A 24351-nucleotide genomic window follows, 5' to 3' on the forward strand; every position below is an offset into this window, starting at 1 on the left:
TGCCCAGGCGATGCCAAGACCGTGTAGAAAGAGTGGTGTGAGGGGACAGGAATGATGCAAATGGGTTAGCAGCGTGAGCGGGAGGAGGTGTTTGGTTTCTTTTGGAAAAAATAAAATTATGCCACCCGCTATAGGCCATTATGCTAGCCGTTCTAAACATCTGCTGTACGAAGGGACTTCGTTATATTGCCTTGTTCGGGGATACATCATTTGTCTCCTAGCTATGCCCCCATCTTTGTACCTCTGTACTGAGCCATGTCCAAATGGATTCCACCGCATTTAAGTCAGACAAAGAACTTTTCCAGAACTTCTACCTGAAGCCCTGGGTTCTGCCATCCCCTCCCAGACCGACTGAAAAGCTGGGCACAGCCCTTGCTCTCAAAAGAGCACAAATATTTGTTGCTTAAATAAAGCTACTCTTGTCCCGACAGGCGTGATCACCAGCCAAATCCTTATTCCGTTTTCTAGGACTGTTACTTCAGTTTCAAAAAGACTCCCTTTTTTTTCTTCTTCTCTTCTCCCCCCGCCTTAGGGACAATCCTTGGATTCACACTCCGGCCGTACAGAATGACCTACCGGGAGGTCAAGTACTTCTCCTTCCCCGGGGAGCTGCTCATGCGGATGCTGCAGATGCTGGTGCTGCCGCTGATCATCTCCAGTCTCGTCACAGGTACAGAGGCGGGGCCGTGAAAGCGCGCCCCAGGGTTGCTTAGGAAAACACGCTCTTTGGGGTTCTGCTGGATGCAGGCTCTGTTCTAGGGGAGAAAAAAAAAACAAAACAAAAAAAGTTCCTTCAACATGATGGAAAGGTGCTTTGGGAATGCATGAGTGATAGCACCCGGTATGCTACCAATCACAAGAGGAAACACGGAAACAGGCACGCAGTCTGGTCTGCCTCCCACAGAGGAGGGGCCCTGCTAAACAAACGGCACCGGCAGCCCCTCTGACCACGGCAACAGGTTGACAAGAGCGTACAACGGGTCTGTTTTCTCATCCTCTCATCCTACCAGAGAGCATCTGGTTGGACAGCCTGTTAGCTATTGATGCAGGATGCTTGTTCTCAGAGCCACCGGGACGTGAGTGGGGGCCTTCTGGGGAGTCCCGTCAAGAGGTAATGCTCACCACGTGCTCACCATCGTGGCCGCCAGCCTGGTGAACCCGCACAGTTCCGCTGCCTTCTCCTTCTCCGGTGGTCCCCTCACTGTCACCCTTTAGCTTGTGGGAGAAGTGGGGGGGCGGGGTGAGAGAGTGGTCCCCATCCTGGTATTTTGTCAGCTGACACTTGGATTTCCAGCGAGTGCCACTCTACAGGGTAGCATCCTCTTCCCATGACAGCGAGGCAGCCATGCACTCCTGCGTGGGAATGGTTAGCCTCGCGTGTGTCTGTGGTTGCTGAGCGCAAATGGAGCCAAGACGCCACAGGGAAGCGTCGCTGTTCCTTTCTGCCCACTCTTCTCTTTCCCCACCGCCCATCTCTGACTTCGAGGCGGAGTGTCCATAGACCCTGCCCAGCAGGATGGTTTCTGGGCGAGGAGCTAAAGCCCAGAGCTCGGGTATCACTCACCCTGTTCTCGCTTCCACCCTTGGCTCACGGTCCCCTCTTAGGCAAGTCACTCCACCTAGGTGAGCTGGCCCTGCGCATCTCTCCCCTCCCAGAGCGTTCTCAAGGGCATTTACACTCTCCTTGCAAGCTATCTGTGTCATGGGAACTTCACAGGACAGCTCAAAGGTCCTGGAGCACAAGTCAAACCACGTCATGCCTGGGGGGGTTTGGCCATTACATGGACAGAAACTATGTCAGATTCTTCCTCAACGCCTGGCAGATCGATGCTGGCGCCCACTTGCCCAGGTATTTCAACAAGTGGTTGCACGCACAGGGAGCTCCCATTGGCGGGAGAATGGCCCATAAAACGATCATAGGATAGGATGACTTGGGAGGCTTGTTTTTGAAACTGGCCTGGCCCACTGCTGACCAGGGGTAATCATTGCAGCCTTATCGCAGAGGCTAGATGGGTGCTGACAGGCGGGCACAGCCTCACTTTGTTATCCACGTGCCGCTGTTATCTGGGAAACAAGCTCTTTGCAGCAATGAGTGGACAGAACCCACCTCCACCATCGTATTTTCCGGACGGGGAGTCCCTCCTCCCCATCCCACTGGCTGGCACCTGAATTGAGTACCTGCCGTTTTCCTGGACACAAACGGAGGCGTCCTGATTCCTTTATCCTCTCTCTTCAAGGGTGGGATCAGTGTTTCGAGGTTTCTGCTTTCTGGTAATTGTGCTAAACACCCCATGTTACCCTCTATAAGGGGAAAGCCCTCACTAGGAAGCATTTGAGGAAATGCTAGTTCCCCTCGGTAGCAATCCTAGCTGATGGTTAACTTGAAGTGGCATTTCCTAATATTTTCTAATACTTACCACGTCAAATCTATGGAAGGAATAAGAGACTTCATTGAGTAATTGTGCTGGGAAAAAAATATGATGATGCAATCCCTTTTGCATGGTTAAAGGGACATTTGTGGGTAAACCTCAGTGAATTCATCAATCTGTATAATGCTGTTGTTAAAGAGACAGGCATGCTAAGCTGCAAACAACCCATATGAAATGAACTTTTAAAATGTAATAAATAGATCCCAGTCAAGAGGCTGTTACGTTCCTTTATGAATTCAGTAAGGGGGCTTGTCCTAAAAGCTTTAATGCAGCAAGGCTTGCTCATTTCCCAGAGGAGGTTATTCAAAAGGGACATAGAAAAGCAAGAGAATTTGAGAAGACGACTCATTCACTAAGATTATTTCAGGAAGTTTGCCTGGCTAGTGAAAGGTCGACTATAGATGCTGAAGCTGTCCATAAATTGCTGACTTTGATTGAGGAATTATAGACTACATTGGAAGCCATTGAGTTGGCTTTTTTGACAAAGGTGGTAAATTCAGACAACATTATGATCTAATAAATTTTATTTTTTTAAAAAATAAGTTAATGGCACTTTGGGGATGCTGTCACTTGGGCCATTAAGAAAGAAGTGGCAGCTCTCTTTCCAGGCCTGTGTGAAGACAAGGGCCATAATTATTTCGTTTGCCAAAGATCCTCTTAAGGTGTCAGTCTCAAATAAGTCATTTCCAAGCAACACAGTAACTTAGATACTTAGGATTCATTGGAATGCCTGATTGATTCGATGAGAGTTTCCTTCAGTTGTAAGCGCAATGATTCCACCCCAAAGTGGGGTATGACCTGGCGAGAAGGAGAGGGAGGAGGTATTTCTGCAATTTACACACCCCTGGAGAGTCCCCGGGTGTGTTGGGCGATGTCACTAGGGAACGTGTTGCTGAGGAGGGAAGAGAGTCAGGGTCCACTCTTTTAAATGGGAAAAGCAGGCTCCAATGCCTCCAGCGGCCACGCCAGTGACCTCCACTTAGGAAACTGCCATTTCCGGCCACCGTTCGGTTTCCTACTCCGCTGGGGTCATGGATTCAGAGGAATGTTTCTGTTCGACAGGAGAAGCGGCATGGACCAGTGCGATGATCAGTAGCAAGGGGCCCGGCCTGCAGAGCAGTGTAGGCAGAGGGAGGCCAGGAGACTTGGGACCTGAAAATTACCAGCTCCAGCCGATCGTTTCCAGGTGCCAACAGGGCCCGACCTTCTAGGTTTTCAAAAGGATCCCAAATCCTGAATGTTCTAAGAACCTCTAGAGCAGTGGTTCTCGACCTTCTGGCCCTTTAAATGCAGTTCCTCATGTTCTGACCCAACCATAACATTATTTTCATTGCTACTTCATAACTGTCATGTTGCTCCTGTGATGAATCGTCATGTAAATATCTGATATGCAGGATGGTCTTAGGAGACCCCTGCGGAAGGGTCGTTCGACCGCCAAAGGGGTCGCGACCCACAGTTTGAGAACCGCTGCTCTAGAGTTGTCTGTGTTCATACAACTAACAGAACAAAACACTGCCAGGCAACGGTTCGCCTGCAGACCCAGTGTAACCCTTGGGGCTTGAGTGTCTGAGATAAAGCAGAGATGCACTGATTAGCTTGTGCATCCATGGGGTCACTCTAAGTCTCATATGTCACCTTATTCCACTGTTGACAGTTCCATGTCAAAGCTTAACTAACATGAAATCAGCTACTCAACACCACGTTCACTGGCCACAGAACAAACGGCCGTTGGGAAATCCCTCCGCGCCATCCTCTGGGGTTCGCCTCCTTGTGTCCTCGCTGGTCTTTTCGGCTCCTGACAGGAGCCCAAGAATAAGGACTCAGAGGTCACCCTTTCATGGAAAGTACTTCCCAATAGGAAAGGGCTTGACAGGCTTAGTGCTCGTAAGGTCCAACGTGCCAGGGTCTGTGCAGGCAGAGATGGCAATGCGGGAGGCCCTTGCATCTCTGGGATCAGCATCTTGGAGAAGATGCTGCACATGTGATTGTACTTACGTCGCATTTCGACTCTGGGGAATCTGGGTGGGTTTTTGTCCTTGGAACCTCATGTTTGAGTTGTGGCCCTAGAGCCCCTGCCAGTCGTGTTCTCTTCCTCCTGAATTGAGAGTCCAGTCCTTCCCAACATCGTTGGTGTGTGTTAGCGTTCCAGAAGCTGCTGGATTTGTACTCAAGTACCTTTTCTATTCAATTTATTATTTTTTTTTTAACAAGAAGAGTATGTCTGTGCCAATACACCACAATAAAACAGGAGTTTGGCACCGGTTTCTGTTGATTTGGTTGGGATGGACAGCCAAACTAGATATTTCATGCCAGAAATATGAGTTGGTTTGGCTGGCTTTGTCTGATTGAATTCACTAGATAATAATTCAATTCCTTTTCAGGTTGTGCTATGTAGACGGAACTGTCGCCTCCTCTTTACTCCTGAATCTTTTCGGAAAACTAGTGCTCTCTTCCGTTCTCGTTCTAAGTGTCCGTTCCTCCTCAGTCACTTACCTAAAAGGAAATCTTCCGTGTCACCGATTTCCTGGGCGGGGGGATCATCCCTTTTGACAAGCAATCACTGTGGAGTTGGTAAAATTGTCAGTAAAAGGTTGCTGGGGGGCTGTCAACAGCGCCAGTAAAAGCAGCAGCGATGTCTGGGGCCTGTGGAAGGCACGCCGGAAGTAGGGTTATGAAATGCAGGAAGTTGTCCTTTGAACATTCACTCATTCATTAACAGCTACTTTGTGAGCTCTTACTACATCGGGCACTGAGCTAGGCACAGAGGGTACATGAGTACAAAGGGCTAGGACCCAGCATGATGTGTGCTGGGCGGGGAGGGAGAGTTCCCCTGCCCCGCTTAAATCACACAAGTTATGTAAATTCCAATTTCAACTGTCAGGGAGGGAGGGAGGGAGGCTGGGCCTCTACTCCCATCAAGAAAGAGACAATTTGATTGATTTTAAGAAATTGATCTCAAATCTGATTTTTCGAGTCATGGCAATCTCCATCATTTACTGAAAATGTTCTTTAAATCAGCATACTTCTCTTATAATGCCTCAAATCATTGTGGAAGAAGGACACCTCCTGTTGCTCGTCTGATGAAGGAGATAGTAGATTACAGTGTAACGGGAGTGTAGATGATGCTGTTGGCTGCCAAAGACTCTCAGGGCCCGAGACCTGGGGCAAAATTGCGAATGTGAGTGAGGCATGAAATACATATGAGCACCAAATTAAGACGCTGTTTTACCTGTAACCCAAAGGAGCGAATGAGAATTAAGAGTGACTTTCTCACTGTGTGGTTTTCAATTAAGGAGGGGTTTCTGCACCAACCAGAATCAATAAATGCCGTTGTATTCACTCCATTTTGGGAAACTGATGCAGCCCAGTCATCCCTTCCAAGTCACTGTCCGGCTTCTGCCTAAGCATTTCCAAGGACAAGAGCTCTTTAGAACCCATCTGTCCTTGGGAAACTCCAACAGTTCTTTTTCGCATCCAAAATGAAGCAAGCAAATTTTTTAAAAAAATCGAACAAAACGGAATACCTGCCTGCCTGTAATCCCTCCTCCAGTGACAGGCTCTGGGATGGGCCACATACCCCTTAGCAGCTTCCTTCCGAGTCTGTAACGTGGGGCTTCACCGTGATGGAAGCCAGCGAGCCGCAGTCGCCGGCCCAGGGCTCTCTTCCCTGAGAAAATAAAACTAGAGGCAATAAAGGCACCTCAAAGGATGGCCCTTGGCTTCACACAAACACCATTTGCAATAAGAGAGTCATTTCGTTTAACACGAGAGGGCAAAACATGAGCTGGACAGTTCTTAATTGGTGCACATGTGGAGGGTTTGTTAAGGACTTGCCAAAACTGAAGAAACATTTAATAAACTACTCATCGCCATGACTCTGCTGATGGCGGAGGCCTGTTTGAAATACTCCAGCACTTATGTACAAGGAAAGGAATTGTCGGTTTATTCCCTCTCCCCACACATACATGGGGGGGAGGGGGGTTATCTCTCTTGCACAGGGAGGAGGTTCTTTGAGCCTCCCTTTCATTCTCTGTAAAATGAAGGCGGAAACTGCCTATGTCGTGGGGTTGTGAGGATGTGAGGACTTACACGGGGCACATAGCATCTGCTCCGGTGGCGGTGGCTATTGGCAGTCAGTCCTGCAGTAGGAGCCACCCTGTGGCCTGCATCGTCTAAATGAAAATACTAGAGCAAGAAGAGAGAGCTCACTTCAGGGGCGTGTGACTGAGCCTCCAGATTCCACACATGTCATTGGCCTGTGATCCCTGCAGCGATCACTTTCCTATGAAAGGGAAATTGAAGACACCATGAAGCTCAGCCAGTAACAACCCGGGAGCCAGAGAATTCCTTCCTCCCCACTGGAGGGGATTGGTTTCTGCCCTGCAGCCGGGGGTGTGATTCCCTCGTCACAGCTGCCTCGCCCTAAATACTATCACTGGTTACACAGCGCCCCAGTCTCTCCTGAGAAACTCCAGCCCCGTGTGTGGCCCCCGGAATCCACGCGGCAGGCGGCGAATTCCACGCGCTGCCCCCAGGCTGGGCGCAGAGCCCTCCAGCTCACCAACGCTTTCGACAAGCCCAGTCTCTCAGCGTGTCGGCGCTTGTCATGGCGCCTGGACACAGCCAGGAAGCAGCTCGGCCCCAAGCTGGTCCGCTTTCTGTTCTCTCTCGGGCTGATCAGGAACACGGGGGAGGGAGCCCAGTAATGGCCATCGGAGAGGGAGGTTGTGAGGTAAAATGGGAAGACCCATCTGAGGGGTAAAGAGGTCGCCTGGCCTTTTTATATCATATAGAAAGGAAATCTGGGTGATTCAATGCCTTTTTTTTTTTTTAAGTGGATTTGGGCTTTGGTGAGGTGTAGACAAAGCCATTGAAGTCTAGCTGTCCCAGAAAATGTCTACCTTTCCATTGCAGACGGTCTCATTTAACAAGCATTTGCTGAGTTGTTTTATGAACCAGCTACTTCTGTACGACTCAGGGTACCAAAATGAAGAAGGCGAGGTCCCTGACCTCCAGAAGTTGAACGCGTCGTTGGGAGATAGACTTGTGATTCTATAGCACAGGCTCATGTGACCGAGGCAGGGCAGGCCCAGTGGGGGAACCAAGTAGGAAAGAGGCAATGCCACCATCCCTCTTCCTGACCCTCCAGTGTTCCGGCTCCCTAGTCAGGAAACAACGCTGTTAGCAGACAAAAAGCTTTGGTGTGTTTGGTTGGTTTTGGTTTTTTGGGTGCTGCCTTGTTTTTGTCACACCTGACTCTTTCACCATCAAACGCAGTAAGAGCTGGGGTTCCCTGTGAGGTTCCCACAAAGTCACCTCAGGAGATGTGGCCTCAGAGATGAGGAGTCAGAGAGAAGAGGCGCCTGACAGGGTTTCAACCACAGAAACTTTCCCTTTCAGATGGGAGCCACTCAGCTTCCAGGGGGCGAGCCGGGCCCTGAGGCTGTGTGAGTGGGAGGGCAGGTGGAGGGAACCTGGCGCCTAGCGTGGGAATCCCCTCTCCAGCCTGGAAGGTGGCCGTCAGCCGCCTCCTGAACATTCCATCCTCAGGTGGCCCAGGTTCCTGAGCTGGAGTCTGCGTCCTATAAGGCCCACCATTGGTCCTAATTGCCCCTCGGGAGCGATAGACAATGAGGTTCTTTGGATGGTTTCGGGGGCACACACCTGAGCACAGCCGAGGTGTCACAGTTCTTCTCATGTGCCCAGGTCTTCCAGGCCCTTCACCACCCTGGTTGCCCTCCCCTGCTCCCTTTCGTTCCCAGAATTGAACCCAGTGCCCAGAGGTCACATGACTGAGTAGGGACAGTGACCTGGACCCAACCCTCTGGGAATACCAGCTGGGGTTGGGTCGGCTGTTGCATTAGCTGCCACAAACCACTGGCTCAGAGGATTCAGCCTGTGGTCAACTAATCCCTCAGAAATGAATGTTGATGGAAAAAATAATTGTGGTAAAAATGGAATTGGTCTTGATTTGAAAGATCAGAAGCCCCGGGCTTAAGGCTCTGTGTGAGATGAGACTTTCCAGAGAGCGTGGGCCTGTGTGAGCCGGGATTTCTTATCTGTGATGTTCAGCGGCTTCAAGTTTGCCTGTGGTTTTGATTGGTTCTGGTTTGAAAGAAATTTCTCAAAGTTTCTTTTTAAAAAATTAAAAAGAAAAATTGAAGGTTTTCTTTAAAAAGGAATTATTCTCTAAGACAGATAAGATTTTAGCAATTTGATCATTCAAACCACTGTTGGAACCGCAGGTCTGCGGGAAGTGATGGGAAGGGATGCTTTCCTTCTGTGGACATAGAATGGTTTCCAGGAGAGCGTGTTGCCTGAGGAACTCACTGGAGATCTGGGCTTAGGGCTAGAAGAGGTGGGGGGGAGAGGGGCGGTGGAGGGAGGCGGATGCTTCTGCATGAGCCACCCGCTGGTGCGCCTCTCACTTCTGGCATCCACATGAGAATTTGTACCGTCTGATTCCGTTTAGTTACTCTACATGGGATATAGCCCCCAGACTCCACCTCCCACCCCACCCAACCCCAGAATTCTTCAATTAATTGGTCTGAAATGAGGCTTGGGAATCGATGTTTCTTTACAGTTCTCCAGGTGACTGTACTGTGCACCCAGGGTTGAGAATCAGCATTTTCCAGTTTTTCTAGAATTGTTCTTTGGAAGGTTCAGGTCCTTATTCATTCAGATACCCCCTCTCTTCCAGGAAGGCTTCCCTGGCTTTCCCCTGGCCCCTGCTAACACATGCTCCCAAAGGAGTAGCTTCATTATGTATTCCATACGGTTTTATTTAAAATCACTTAAATAAAGTGAATGCTTACCACTTGTATAAATGAAATAATATAGAAAAACACAGAGCAAACCACAGGATTGCACACACATGCCAGCCTGTTGACTCAGAGTTTAATGGATTTCTGCTAGGTGAACTGCTTATCCTGGAAATTATTGGGAACTTGCATTCCATTATAAAAGGCTTCTCTGTGTCTCATAAAGTCAGGTAAAAAGATACTGGTGTTTCTACCAGCAGAAAGACAGAGAGATAGACCCGGGGGGGGGGGGGGGCGGGATGGGAGAGGAGGTCTTCTTCTAAGCCAGACAGGCTTTCTGGGACAAGGTCATGCATTATATGTTTCCGGGACACAGTGCCTGCCCTGTCTTCCCTGTGTTCCATATGTAGTGGGCATTTCATGATAAGCAGCAAGAAGGTTTTGGTGGTAGAATTCTCTGCTGCAGGATTGATCTGCCGAAATGACCCAGCCATTGTTGAGTCTGGATAGACTCTAGGTTCCCAAGTCTTACGTAAGTTTCTGCAAATTCATTTCTCCAGGCAGGATAAACTTCTTGTTAGCTTCTTCCTGGAGAAGATCTTTGCAATAATCTCAGTTCCCCAGGCTGAGAGCCAGTATGACCTGCTTTCAGGTGTTCCTGTCCTGGACTTCGTTATGAAGGAAAGAGGTGTGGCCACCATTGTATTTATTTAATTTTTTAAACAAGTGCTTGAATTTCCATCCGAGTTTTCTTCAGAGGGAAGAAACTTCCCCTAAATTACTAAGGAGGGTTCCTCTCCCAGGCCATTGGATTCAGATTGGCTAGTTAGTACCTGAGCTCTGATTCTGGGGCAAGTGAAACAGTCAGAAGGAGCTGCTGGCTCATCTTTTTGGAGGATTCTGTAAGAAGAGCAGGATGATTCACGGCCTCCAGCCTGTTAAAATGACATCCATATTAGCAGGACTTGTCAGTACTGGTGGGGGAAAAAAACTGTATATATAGATGTATACACACACACACACACACACACACACACACACACACACACACACACGGTCCCAACAGCTGTCAGTCACTTGAGGAAAGTGTTGCCAACCAAGTTATTTACTTTCCTTCCACTCAGGGCACAAGCTTCTGTACCAGCACTTTATATTAAGTGCCCAAGCTCCCTGCAGCCAGAGCATGCTAGGCCTTTTTAGGAAATAATGCGATAAAATGCTTAGACTATGAAGCTTTGGGGCAGTTTTTCATTATGGCACAACATGAGTGTGTGTGTACACACATAGCTTTGCATGTTTGTTCTTTTCTCCAGTCCCCCCAAACCTAAGAAGTAGTCTGATTGTACCTCTAATGTTGGTAATTCTGTTTTAATTTACAACTTTTCCAGGATTTGTTTCTGTGTTTTATAAAGTTTCTCAACTAGATTATTTCTATTTAAGTGGTAATTTGAATGCATTGTCCTCAGAGGTGTTTGTGCTAAGAGCTCAAGTTTTATTATTTTTAAAGCCATCTTCCTGGATGTATATTGGAAAATTTCCCCAAATTGTAATATAGTGATATGTACAAAAAATTCTTAATATCAGCATACCTAACCTACACACACTAAGTACTTAAGAAAAAATGGAAACATTGGTAGCTTCTGTACTGGAATCTTGGGATCCATGCTTCATGACGTATCTGAAAGCATTCCTTTGGTAAGATTCCAAGGGTAATCTTAGAGCCGGACATTCATGTAGTAGTTCTTAAACATGTTTAGGAATAAAACTAAAAATTCATAACACTCTTATAGGTACATAAAAATGTTTGCGTATTGGATTCTGTGTGACATAGGAACACATTTACTGTGAGAGGATATGGCTCTTATGCAGAATAAGAGCAGGACTATAAGCACATTTCATGAACAGTATCTGCTGCTACATCTAAGCATGAGTGACAATTTTAATTTTTCTACTATCACTTAGGTATAATATTTCATAGTTTTCAACCCCTTATTCTGCTGTCACTCAAGTGAAGAGAAAGCCAGAATCGTTTAAAATGTTTTTATAGTGGAAAATCTTTAAATTGAGAGAATTCATTCTATTGACTTTAATCTATTCATAATTTCCCTCTGAATTGGACACCTAGTGTCAATGTTTGTTTTAGCAGAAAACATCGGGGTTGAGCTTCCAGAGCACAGATGTTCCTTGGGAACATGGCTTGAAGTCACTGTGTAATTTCCCATTAAATAAACATCTGAGCACCACCAAGCGAGGCCAAGTGCCTGGAAAGTGCTGTTCACATCACATAAGCACAGTGTTCCTTCTGTGAGAGGCGAAGGCACAGCCACGCGCATTGGACTTCCCACTTCTGTGGACGTACTCATGCTACTAACGTTTGCCATTCACTACTAAGCTCCTTTGTTCCTTAGAATGATAGAGATCTATTTCACAACAGAGAGACTCGTTTTATTTATACAAATTCCCTTGTTATTTCTCGGAATTGGTTAAGAAGACAGATTTATCTTATTTCAAGATTGCACTTATTTTTTAATAGCTTTATTGAGAAATAATTTGCATGCATACAATTTACACATATTAAGTGTATAATTCAGTGGCTTTTAGTGTATTCAAAGTTGTGCATCTATCACCACAATTTTAGAACATTTTTATTACCCTAAAAGAAACCCAAACATCTTAGTTATCAGACCCTAAGAATCTCATTCCCCCAGCACTAGGCAAACACCAATCTATTTTCTTTCTCTTTAGATCTGTCTGTTTAAGACACTTCATATAAAGAGAATCATACAATACCAGTATACGGTTCTTTGTGATGGCTTCTTTCACTTAGCATAATGTTTTCAAGGATCTTCCATGCGGTTGCATGTATGGGTATTTCATTCCTTTTTATGGTCGGTTGTATTCCACTGTATGGACATACCATATTTTATTCATCCATTAGTTAGTGGGCATTTGGGTTGTTCACTTTTTTCCTTTTGGCTATTATGAGTAATGCTGCTATGAACATTCATGCACATGTGTTTTTATTGCTCTTGGGTATATACTTTGGAGTGGAATTGCTGCATCCTAAAGTAACTCTGCTTAATCTTTGAAGAACTGCCAGACTATTTTCCAAAGTGGCTGCAATATTTGCATTCCCACCAGCGGTCTATGGGGTTCTAATTTCTCCACATTCCCACCAACACTTGTTTTTAATCTGTCTTTTTTGGTTATAGCCACCTCATTGTGGTTCTAATTTGCATTTCCCTGATAGCTAAAGGCGTTGAGGGTCTTTTCATGTGCTTATTGACTATTTTTATGTGTTCTTTGGAGAAACATCTGTTCAGATCCTTTGCCTGTTTTTCAATTGGGTTGTCTTTTTATTATTGAGTATTATCTATGAAAATTGAACTTCTTAAAAGCTCTGGACACTAGACTATATACAGAGATGACTATAAGCTTATCATAAATCATAGTTATGGTCATTCTTGAGGAAGATTCTTTACTGTGATTAATTCCAGTATAAATAAGCAGTTTTAAGTTTTTGTTACAAAGTATAAAGCAAATGATAAAACAATGGTAAAAATGACTAGTTCTATAATAATATGTTCTTTTGAAATAAAACTTCCTCCAGAAAAGGAAATAGTTGAATGGCATTGTCTAAAAGAGTGGCATTTTGTTAGTCTTAGGTGTAGAAGGACTCTTGCTTTTCCCTATAAAAATCTGTGTTTTTTTCCTAAAACTTTTGAAGTCGTAAGTCTTGGTATTACAATTGCCTTTTATGTTTCAAAATGGTAAAATTCAAATATTCAGTCCTTGGCTGTCCGAAAATAGTTGTTGTAATCCTTTAAAATGTAGACATAGATGCATAAATTAGAACTTTTTGGTACATTAAAATACAATGTGTTAATTTTTGTAGTTATAGTGAATAAAAGTTAAAAATAAGGCAGTGACAAAACAATGTGAATACACTTAACACTTCTAAACTGTACATTTACAAACGATTAATATGGTAAATTTTATGTTTTTTACCACGATTAAAATTTTTTTCAATAAGTTGGGTGTAAATTTTTAATGTCACTTCTTTTGAAATGGGCATTCTAAATGACTGCTTATCAATCTAACCTCCCTCAGAGTTCCTACACTAAGCCTTGGAAGGACACCAGTTGCTTTCTCCCTATTTTCTCTCTAATTTTACTTTTGGAAATGTATATACAGATATTTGGGGTTATCCAGAATGTTCGTTCTTGAAGGCAGTGATCAGATTATCTCTAGAAATTGAGACAGTTCTCAGCTGCCCCCCCGTGGTTGCCCCAGGAGGTAGGTGGGGGTGGCAGTGGGGGAGAGACACTGGGAAGCAAGAGGACCTCTGGATTTCATGCTCAAATTCCCTCCAAAGAATGTGGATGCTGAGGCCGGAGTGCGGATACAAATCTCACTGGAATGAAGTGGATTTTATGAGCTGTTCAGGGGTCTGGTACAGCTCAACTTACAGAAAGGCCCCGGGGCTGAAAGTTGTGTTCAGGTCTTTTGCAATGCTGTTGGATTATATGTATTTCTTATGCCATTGTATTTTGAGCTATAATTCCAGGTCGGTTATTTCCAATTCAGACAGAGGGTAAATGTTCGCTTTCCTTAGCTGTCTGCACCTGGGTGACGGCAAGAAGAGCCCCGCCAGTTGCTCGTTAGGTCACCCCCTTTGAAAGTGCTAGCGAGGCCTCGAATTCTACCCTTGAACTCCGCATCTTTAAAGAATGACTTCTACTTCCTTTGTCACTAGCCAAAATGTACCTATTTGGATAAAAGATGGATCCCATATGACACCACATTATAAAATACCCACTTGTAAGAGCTGCAATGGAATTGGCCTCTGCCCGCCTCATACTCCCACACTGACCATGAGTTAGAGCCACAGTGAAGCTTGCCCCTGACCATTCTCAGTGATGTAGGTTTTGTTTGTTTGTTTCATTCTGCTTCTATCTCATGTCTGGGATTCCCAGCAGTGAGTTTTGCTTTTACTTGATGGGCTATTTTATCATGGTACTAATTATTGCTAATTTTTATACCTAAATATGGCTACCGCCAAGCAACTTCGTGCATTGATGTTGACGTCCTCTTACAGATATAGAAGTAATGCACCAGCTACTTACAAGTCATTTCTTTGTGTTCATTAAAGAAAACCCCTAAAGACTCTTTGGTGTAAGCTAAACTTAAGCCACTGAATAGTATTTAAATTAACAAAACTATACTGGTAAGGAAAACTAAAGATGGTTGCGTCTTCTGAATTTGATGCCAAGGTGGGCAATGGTGGTGCTGGTGCCGGAGACAGGATGGGTTATTGGTCTGGCCAAGAGAACTCTGGAATTTTAAAGAACACCAATAAAGTAGAACAGATGACCTTCGATAACAAGGGCTGGCTTTTTTTCACTAACAATTGGTTTCCACTGTTTATTTTGCTGTTTCAGATTATCCTTTCTGTGTGGAAATCCACACAAGGATCCTAACATTAAAACCCTCAAAAAATAAACAAAATAGCCCACGCTTTTTTGGAAAACTAAATGTTACTAGTAAACATTATTCAGTAATGTCCACCCTCCCACTGGACAGAGGCCCATCTGGTATGTGCGTTGGCTGTGCTTCCGCCTGTGACTTGCTGGGGTGGCTCGGGGCCAGAGTCCACTCCAAGTGCAAGCTGCGTGAGGGCAGACGGCACGTCTCCCTCTGATTGGGTTTTGCGGTCAGCTCCTCAGTAGGTGGCGCACTGGCCCGGAGCTGGTGCAGAGCAATGCAGCTGTGTGTACGTCGACAGCGTCCATTTAGCCTCCCTCCAGGGAGATGGGGTTTGGGTGTTAGACGGAAAACAATTTTCAGCATCATATTTGTGGTCTCTTTAAGGAGAAAATTACAAGTGGCTTCCAAGTCTTTGAAAACTTTCTGTTTCAATATTTCTGTTTCATGAGTACTCACAAATAATGCTCAATGGGGTGTTTTTCGAGAAAAGAAAAGATCCCTTGAAACTTTGCGAGTGTAAGTAATTCCTGCCTCAGCGGGGTACAGTGACACTGGGTGAGGAGGGCAGAGGCATGTGCAGGAGTTTAAAAGTGCGCTGTACCCACCCTTCTACCCGCTGGATGTGAGGTCAGAGATAGAACTGGTCCCATGGGATGTTTCTCGTTGAAATCATCTCTGTCCACAGCCTGATGTCACTCGCCAAAATGTATCTACTCTGAAAATATGGATGCCATCTGACACCACATTATAAACTACCCACTTGTAAGGATTGTAATGGAATTGGCCTCCGCCCACCTCGTCTCCCACCCCAGCGGTGCAGAGAATGCTTTGTGATTCTGAGGAAGTACGTTTTAGGTTTTCATTTGTTTTTCTCTGATTACCCTATTGGGAATGTGTAGTTCTTCTTTTGTAGCTTCAAGTAAGAGTCTAATTTAAAAATGTTCCTCTTAAAATACTCTAGGAGCCCTACACAGCAAACACTCATACTTGACCAGTTTCTGTTTTCAGCTACATGCCAGTCATAATGCAACTGATTAAGACAACTGAATGAGAGAATTTAATTATTTTCAATGTACAAAAGGCAAAATTAGCTGCCATGAATTTCTCTGGAGCAAAATATAACTAATCTTTCCAAATATTTTCATTTTTGACACTCAGTCAAGATACACTCAAATTGTTAATAGATATTTCCTTTGGCATTCAGAATGATTCCAAACTGCTCAGAAAAGAAAGGAGGGAGATCAAATGTATTAAAGCAAACTGAATCAATTTTACTTTGGTACATTATTCCTCTCTATCTACCATAGGTCTACTCACACCAAAGAATTAAGATAGAATCAGTAAGTCTTACATGGAAATAGATTTTAGCACCAGAAAAAGGCAGATTTGGGTCAAATTTTGACTGAAAGACTATTATTTTCTTAACAAACATCCAGACTCCAGTCATTTCTTTTATTTTATTTTTACAACTGAAATCAGTTTTAGAGAAAAGGCAGCAGTCTCACTTATGATACTTTAAAAGAGAGCAGTTTCTTTTATTGCAATTTATCACGTTAACTTCATGTCTTTTCTTGTTTCTTGTTTTTAATTTATCCCAAACTTTATGTGGAGGAGGCTAAAATAGGCTCTGATTACTGTAGTGAGTATTTTGGGATTCTGTTATTTGGATCATCCATTATTTCCTGTAGCATTATAAATATATTTTTTATTGATTTCAGAGAGGAAGGGAGAGGGGAAAGAGAAATAGAAACATCAATGATGAGGGAGAGAAAAAAAATGATGAGGGAGAATCATTGATTGGCTGCCTCCTGCAGGCCCCACAATGGGGATCAAGCCCACAACCCAGGCATATTCCCTAAATGGGACTCCAACCTCCTGGTTCTTAGGTCGATGCTCAACCACTGAGCCACATGGGCCAGGCTCTGTAGCATTATAGTAGAGAAGGGGTTAATAAGCTATCCTGCATTTCTATGTGATCACTTAGAAGTTTTGTGTTTGTTTGTTTTTTTAATTAAGTCATTACTTAGCATTAAGCTTACCATTGGTTAATATTTATCCTTTTTTTCTTTATAGGGCCAAGCACATAGGTGTGCAAGAAATAGTATTTTATTTTTCTAAATACTTTTCTGTTATTGTTTTTGAAAATGACTTTAACTTAGGAACTTTTCAAGGAAATTTGAGGTTCATTTCAATATACCTTCCTTACTGATGAGTAGCATAATTTGCAACAAAAACTAATATTATGATGACTAGTATATTTGGAACACAAATTAATTTGAGCCTGCAGAAATCTACCATTTTCACTCCCATAATTAGTCAGATCTTGGACTAGCTCCACATGCTTTCTGCACCGCACCTCATCCTGTCGGCGCGGCATCGTGTGAAAGTTTGGCTTTTGCACCCTTTTGCTGCCCTCGGGAGGTATTCAGGACTTTGATAGGCTTCGTTTACAACCAGAGTGGTCTTGTAGGATAAACCCTCTGGCCTCCTGGGACACTGAGCTGCTGATACAAACTTCCTGCATGTGCAGACAGTCCAAATCCACATTCAAACAGTGCCGCCTCGTTGGAGAGTCCTGAAAAGGACTTGTTTAGGCATGAACAGGCCCAGTGTGTGACTGGCCCTTAGAGGTAGCGATTCTCTCTGTTTTTCCCTTCGGCCATATACATTATGAAGAGTCAAGGCAGGAATGTATGGGATTTAATGTCTTATGACTGTGTTAAAAACCTGTGGTTCAAGGGTTACTAAGATTTCGATAGAAAAAGAAAATACACACATACAAAAAACCCACACAGCATAAATATAAACTTTAATACTGTATAAAATGAACAGTCCCAATTGTACAGTTCAGCTCTTATGTTCTTTACCAGAGGCCCGATGCACAAAATTTGTGCAAGGGGCTCGGCACTTGCAGCCCTGGCCGGCCCTCACAGCCCCTCCCAGCCTCGGCCAGCCCTCGAAGCCCCAGCTTCATCTAGAAGGGTTGTCCGGCTGTTTGGTCTAATTAGCATATAAGCTCTTTATTATGTAGGATGTGTGTCTAAGTACGAAAGTCACAAGTCTGCCCTAGCTGAATGAGTTTATCTGATTGGCTTGTGGGTAAAAGATTATCTGAAAAGTTAATTATGTCTATCACAAAAATGGACAATTGGCTTAAATTCCTATTTTTAGCCTTCCCAAAGAAAAACACAATCTTACCCTCTGTTGGTTGACAAGATCAAGTTTGAAAAGTGGGCAGGGTTCTAGCCTTTTCTAGTCTATTAAAAAGAAAGATATTTCTACCTCTTTCAGGAACTCTTTTTACCCAACAAATTTGTTCTAAAACAGTCCTTGCCTGTGTTGAAAGACAAGGTATAGTTCACTTAGAGCAAATGCCCCAAAGAAAAGTCTAGATCAACGGTTCTCACCATGTTTCTAGTCCCAGCATTCTTGCGTGATAAAATCACTCTGCCTACTAATTAATGGTAGCTAATAGAATCTCTCAATTTTGTCTTTACCGATGTGGGGAGGACAGAATCTATATGGTTTCAAAGAACTCTGAAGATCTTTCTGATACCCTGATACTCATGCCCCCCACTCTGCAATCCTTGAGGGAGAAGTACCTTTCCAATTGAGGATAATTGTGTGAGTTTTCCAAAAATAAAGACTTATAAGATGTTCCACATGGATTACTTCAGTGCATTTAAAGTTTGGCTCAAACTTTGACTGACTTTCTGTTCACTTTCAGGAATAAACAGCGAGGCAGACTTGAGAGTGGAGTTTGGGAATGTCCGCCTACCTTACTGTTACCTGGGGCACCCAGCTCTCAGTGTAGAGGCAGATGAAATGGGGAAGCCAGATTAAATGTTGGGTGAACTTGTCTGCTGCTTCTACCTTGACCTCTAGCTCCGGATGAGAGTGAGTGGAAGCCTTCTCTCCTAGATTCAGGATAGGGATTTTCTGTAGTCGCTGGGAAAGACTGGTTCCTGTTACAGTCATTTATGTCTAAAAGATAGGGATTCTTTTCCCTAAACATAACCGTAATCCCCATTATCAGTTGTTTGAAAATGAGCAATAATCACTTCATAATACCCAGTCAGTTTTCAAAAATCCCCGTTTCTTTTTCTCTCTCTCTCTTTAGTTTGTTGGTTTGAATTAAGCCACATTTGTACATTGGGCTTGATTTACTTATCCTTTAAGTCTCCTAATCTATGGGCCTTTTCTCTTCCTCTCTCTCTCTCTCTCTCTCTCTCTCTCTCTCTCTCTCTCTCTCTCTCTCTTTTCTTTTGCAATTTGTTCTCCACAATCTGGATTTTGCTAATTCCATTTCGCTAGTGTTGCTTAACATTGTTCTCTATCCTGGGACCAACTTCTCTGGACTCACAAAAATCCATTCTTTTGTTTCCAAATGGGCAGAGCTACATGATGAGTCCCAGGTGAATGCATAACCAGAATTGTCTGCAAAACAGGCATAAAGATACACTTAAGGCTTCATAATTCTAGACCCGTCTCCCTTCCTAGAAAGGACCCACTGGTGTCTGTAAAGGTGCGGGTTTTACCAAGCTGTGTCATTATTATGAAGACAATGAGTGCATGTAAACAGATTCCTGGTGAAGGAGCACAAATATGGAGGAGAATTCGGCGTTTTTAGGTTTACAGGGAGAGTAGAAAAATATTAAAAGTTGATTTTACAAAATCAAAGGAAATGTAGAAACTAGGGACTCAGCTCGAACGTAGCCCCCTGCTCGGCCTCCTCCCCCACCCCCAGGCTTGTTGACTGGACCTCCTAACTCTGACTTCTGACTATGGCACCACCTCCACCTGGTCCAGACAGCATCTCAGTCCAAGTCTACAGCAGCAACGCCCCGTGTCAGTCTCCCTGCCTTCCCCCATTCCCCCTAGGAACTTGCCCCTTTCCGAACTGCGTTTTCACATGAAAACAGTATGATCTTCCTAAGACTCAACTCTGAGCTTATCCCCACATTGCTTTTGGAATACAGGTCACCTCTTGTATAACTCCTGCTTTTCTCTTTCATCTATTTTTTCACCCCCTCTCCTCATGTATTCCTCTTCCCTGGAACCCCCCTTACCTCCTGTCTTACCTTGGACATCACTTCCTCCAGGAAGCCTTCCAGCCAAGTAATTAGGTGGCCCCATTGGCATTCTCCACCTCCTCTGGCTAACTGTAAGTTTCATGAAAGCAAAGAACCATTTTGTTGGGCACTTCACCCAATCATTTTCTGAGACCCCAGAGAGTCTTAGGTTATTATATCTTATTTTTTAAAATATATTTTTATTAATTTTAGAGAGGGAGGGAGAGAATCATCGATGAGCGAGAACCACGAATCGGCTGCCTCCTGCCCCCCCCCCCCCCCCCCCCCCCACTGAGGATCAAGCCCACAATCCGGGCATGTGCTCTGACCAGGAATCGAACCAGCAACCTCTTGGTGCATGGGGTGATGCTCAACCAACTGAGCCACACTGGCCAAGGCCATCCTCAGTTATTTTAAAATCATGAAAGCCTCCACTCTCGTGTAAAAACATATGATACGCTGCGTAACACTTTTCAGAGAGGTTAGCATAGCAGAGAAGACTTCAAGTTCCAGGTGACCCAGCTTCTCCTGGAACTGTGACCCGCTTCCTTGAGCAGAATCAGACCAGAAGAGCCAACATTTGGACTCTTGAGGTAGAGAACGATTGCGCCCTGCTGCCGATGGATGCGGTTGGCTTATTATTTTTTCTTTTTGAACAGCCAGAGAGAGCTTTGCCATGCTTTTTCTGGAAAGATTCCCTGATTCAGTCTTTCCGTTCCTATTTGGTGGAGTGCCTACTAATGCCCGAGGGCATGTGAGCGGTTGAAAGCGGAGCCTTGCACAGGAGGGTCTGGGTGCCAGCTTTTCGCTTCCCTGGTGGGCATTTCCGGATGTGAGGGAAGGTGAGCTTCGGCACCCCAGCTCCGACGGGTATGCGCGCGCACACTCACACTCACACTCACACACACTCACTCCACACTCACACACACTCACTCCACACTTTCTCCCTCCGGCCGCAGATCAGCTGTTGGAAGTTGGGCCGCTGCGCTTACCCTGCAGCCGAACAGCTGGCTCTCGGTCGCTTTCAAGGAGAGAAAGGGCATCGCTGCCTGCCCTGGGCCTGAGCGCCCTCCTTAAAAATAGAACAACGCGTGTTGCCGGTTTCTTCTCGTCCCGGGCATCAGCAGCAGGTGTGCGGTTACACACACAGAGCGAGATTCACTCCGGCACCGCCCCCCCCCCCCCCCCCCCAAATCCCGGAGCTGCCCAGGGAGCTGCACGGCCTCCCGCGCTGAGTTACAAGAAAGAAACCCGATCCCGAGCTGTGTGGCTGACACGCTGAGTCACATGCTCCCCTGTTCTCCCCGGAGGGACCAGGGACCGGGGCGTCCACGCGAGGGGAAGAAAATGTCACCGAGAATGCTGCTGGGCACCGGGCGACACTACAGCCCCCACCCCGGGAAGCTGAACTCGCCGCAGGCTTCGGGCTTCAGGCTTCGGAATGGCGAGGGCGGGGCCTGGGGATGGAAATGCGTCCTGGGAGCTGCTTCCCAGGGCCCCTCCCGGAGGGACATGCGGAGGGACATGCCGTTACCGCCTACAAACCCTGGCCTCCCTGCGCTGGGGAGTCCTGGGGAGTCCGTTCCGCCCCGGCCGGGCAGGGGCTGCGAGGTGCGGGCGTCGGCACGCTTCTCGCTTCTCGGCAGCCGCTTGCAATAATAAATGTGACCAGATGCGAGGTGTTGGGCGGCCTGGCGAGGGTCACTCGTCTTCGAATTTGGGGCTATTTCGTGATTCATCATGGAAGCTTCACCAGCCTTCATGCCCTCGACATGTCCCGGGGTTCGCGTACATGCCCAACCTCTGATCCACGCTTCCCCCCACAGTTCTCCCAGCCTGTTTACTGTTCTGACGCCACCGCCGCTCAATCCTTGGCTCGCAGAGTCCCGTCTGGTAGCCATGCTCGGGCAGGTCCAACCTGGCACTGCTGTGGGCTCCTTCCTTCTCTGCCCTCGCTTTTCCATCGCCCCTGACCGCCAAGCCCAGGGTTTCCGGAACTTGTGTTTATAGGTAATTCCCTTTCCCCACGCTCCCTCTCTTCTCCTGCCCGCACGACCCCCGAGTGTGGCTCACCCCACACTGCGGTGCCTGCCCAACACTGTGCTCCCCACGAGCCCAGCATGGAAAGCAAGCACCGGGTTGTAGTTCCAGCCACAGCCCTGGGCCTGGCATATAGTAAGTGCTCAATAAATCTGTCTCAAATGAGCCAAGTGTGATGACCGAAGAAAAATGCAAAATGATCCTATTTTCTTATTCATCAAATCAGCTCCACCGTCAGAAGACAGTCACTTCTGAGGGGGCCTTACACCCCTGCAGGGCTGCTGGGAACGTGTAGAACCCTGTGCAAACAGCAAGCCCAGTGAGTGGTTATGAGAAGCCGGGGGAAATGCTCTCAGGCCTCACTCACAGCACGAGGAGGGGCGTGTGTGTGCAGCTTGCGTACTTCTCCCATTCATCTCACTCTTACCCAGTTTATCTCCCTACTTGAAATACTTGACATTTCTGCTCATGTGAGAGTTAGTCCACCGCATTCCTGGGGCAGTCACGTGGGCTCTGGCTTCCTAAGACTGTGGATACACTTCTCAGGGGCACTTCCTTTATTTTCCCGGTCAGACCTTGCACAGCTCTGCTTTCCCTGACGGCATCTGCCATGTGTTTTCATGCTTCGTTCCCTTCCGTGTCCTCACTGCACGGGGCTCTGGGTCATGCCCGGTCACTGTTGCCTGTTGTCATTCATTCATTCATTCATTCATGCATTCAGTATTGCGCCCCTCCAGGCAGGGTGCTGGGTGCTGAGGAAAGGGGTCTCAAATCTCTTAAACATGGACTCCGGCCCCGGATCTCCCATTTCTGCGGGGAGACGAGATGTTTCCCTCTGAAATAGGAGAGGGCCAGCCTAGTAGTGCAGAGCGTGTGACTAAAGAAGCAGAGGCTCGCTCCGGCTGCATTTGCCTGTGCTAATCCCTGTTTGGGTCAAGAACACACTTTCCAGATCCGTTTCTGTACAGTTGCAGCACTGACTAGCTCTGGGGGAAGGCGCTCCGGCATTCAAGGTTCATTTATGAGGTGGAAATAACAGTCCTTGTCTCAATAGAGACTTGCCATCCATGCCAAATGGGGGACCCCAGAGGGAGCTCATGGCAATCACGGCAGTGGGTGGTAGGTGGACGGTAGGCGCTGCCCCAATGTGAGCGATGGCTGCCACTCTCACTCCACTTCAGTGCTGTCAACATCAAGTTCCAAGGCCTTTGGCTTCCCTGCGGGAGAGTATCAGGTGTGAGGCCTTTCTTGCTTGGGCATCTGGGGTCCATCTAGGGAGGATCATTTCCTCACCTTGGCCAGGTCAGCTGATGGCATTCTCCTTGACCAAGCCTTGGCTCTGTACTAATTGGTAGCCTGTTTCGGAGATCGTATTGCTTGCCCGTCCGCCTCCTTTTAGCCGACTTGCTCCTTCCTAAGGCATGCTCGCTGCAGTTTGTCAGTGATTCTAGACAAGAAAACTGCTTGGAGATGACCCTGAGTAAACAATCGAAGTCACTATATTTTTCTGTGTAAAGTATTAAAAAAACCCATTTGCCAAGAAAGCCCGTGACCGTCCAAGATTGGGAGAACTTCATTTGTCATAAACGGAACCAGTTTCGAGTTAGTGTGTTAGAGCAGCGCTTGAAACTGCTTTGCAAAAGACCATGGGTAAGCTTTCATTCTGCCAAGCCTCACCACAAGCTACTGGTGTCATTCTGTACATCATTGAACTTCTTGGTTTCGTGGCCTTCCTCTCCAAACCTGGAGCTCCTCAGCCATGGCTAAGCCCCAGTTTTAGGCATTTAATTTTGGCTTTTTGATGACAGACTTGGTTTCCAAGGGTGTTTGCAGGTCCCCTGTGGGATCATGGTCTCTACAGTCAAGATTCCCTAGCAGTCAGATGTGTGCAAGTTAGAAACAACGCCACATGGTTCACTGAGCCTGGGACAGAGCCTGGCACACGATCACTGTCAATAATTCGCTGTCAGCACATGAGAACATTGGTGTTGCCATTCAGATTGTGTTACTCTCTTCCACCTTAAAGTAGCAAAATGATCGTCTTGATTGCAGATTTATTCTTTGGTCAGTGACATTTTTTCTTTCACCTGCATGATAATTGCTAGCAGTTATTAATTATAAAAGACAGGCCGGTCATTGAACAGACATTCAGACATACTTGTTATCCCTTCTGCTACATCATTATTATCTGTGTTTTACAGATGAAGAAACTTCCCAAGGCCCCCCCCCCCCCCCCAGCAAGTGCTGAGACAGCATTCACACTCAGATCTGTTTGTCACTAAAGCCCCCTCTCTCTGTAAGGCCATGCAACTCCTAATGTGGTGTGGCCTCTGCACCATTTGTATAGAATCAGTTTATAATGCGCAAGTGCATCTGTTGCCTTAATTTCCGCCTGTGATAAAAAGCCTATTCTCCACATGAGCAGAGTATGATCCACAATTTTCTCATACTTGTGCACTTAACTTACGCCGCGTGTGGTTGAACATTTGGTTATTTGGTGAGAATATGACTTCTTTACTCAACAAAAGAACTTTCTGAGGTTATCCCAGCACTAGTGGCGGT

General features: G+C 46.1%; 1 protein-coding gene across 2 annotated transcripts in view; it reads left to right on the top strand.

Moving 5' to 3' along the window:
• Positions 1-24351, top strand: part of SLC1A3 (solute carrier family 1 member 3) — a 72740-nt gene that overhangs the window by 20576 nt on the left and 27813 nt on the right. For both annotated transcript variants that reach the window (XM_036310103.1, XM_036310104.1), the window contains one exon: positions 533-670. In XM_036310103.1, coding sequence (XP_036165996.1) covers positions 533-670 — 138 coding nt within the window. The remainder of the gene's footprint in view (positions 1-532; positions 671-24351) is intronic.

Source organism: Myotis myotis, unplaced genomic scaffold (genome assembly GCF_014108235.1).
Source record: "Myotis myotis isolate mMyoMyo1 unplaced genomic scaffold, mMyoMyo1.p scaffold_m19_p_5, whole genome shotgun sequence".
Lineage (NCBI taxonomy): Eukaryota > Metazoa > Chordata > Mammalia > Chiroptera > Vespertilionidae > Myotis > Myotis myotis.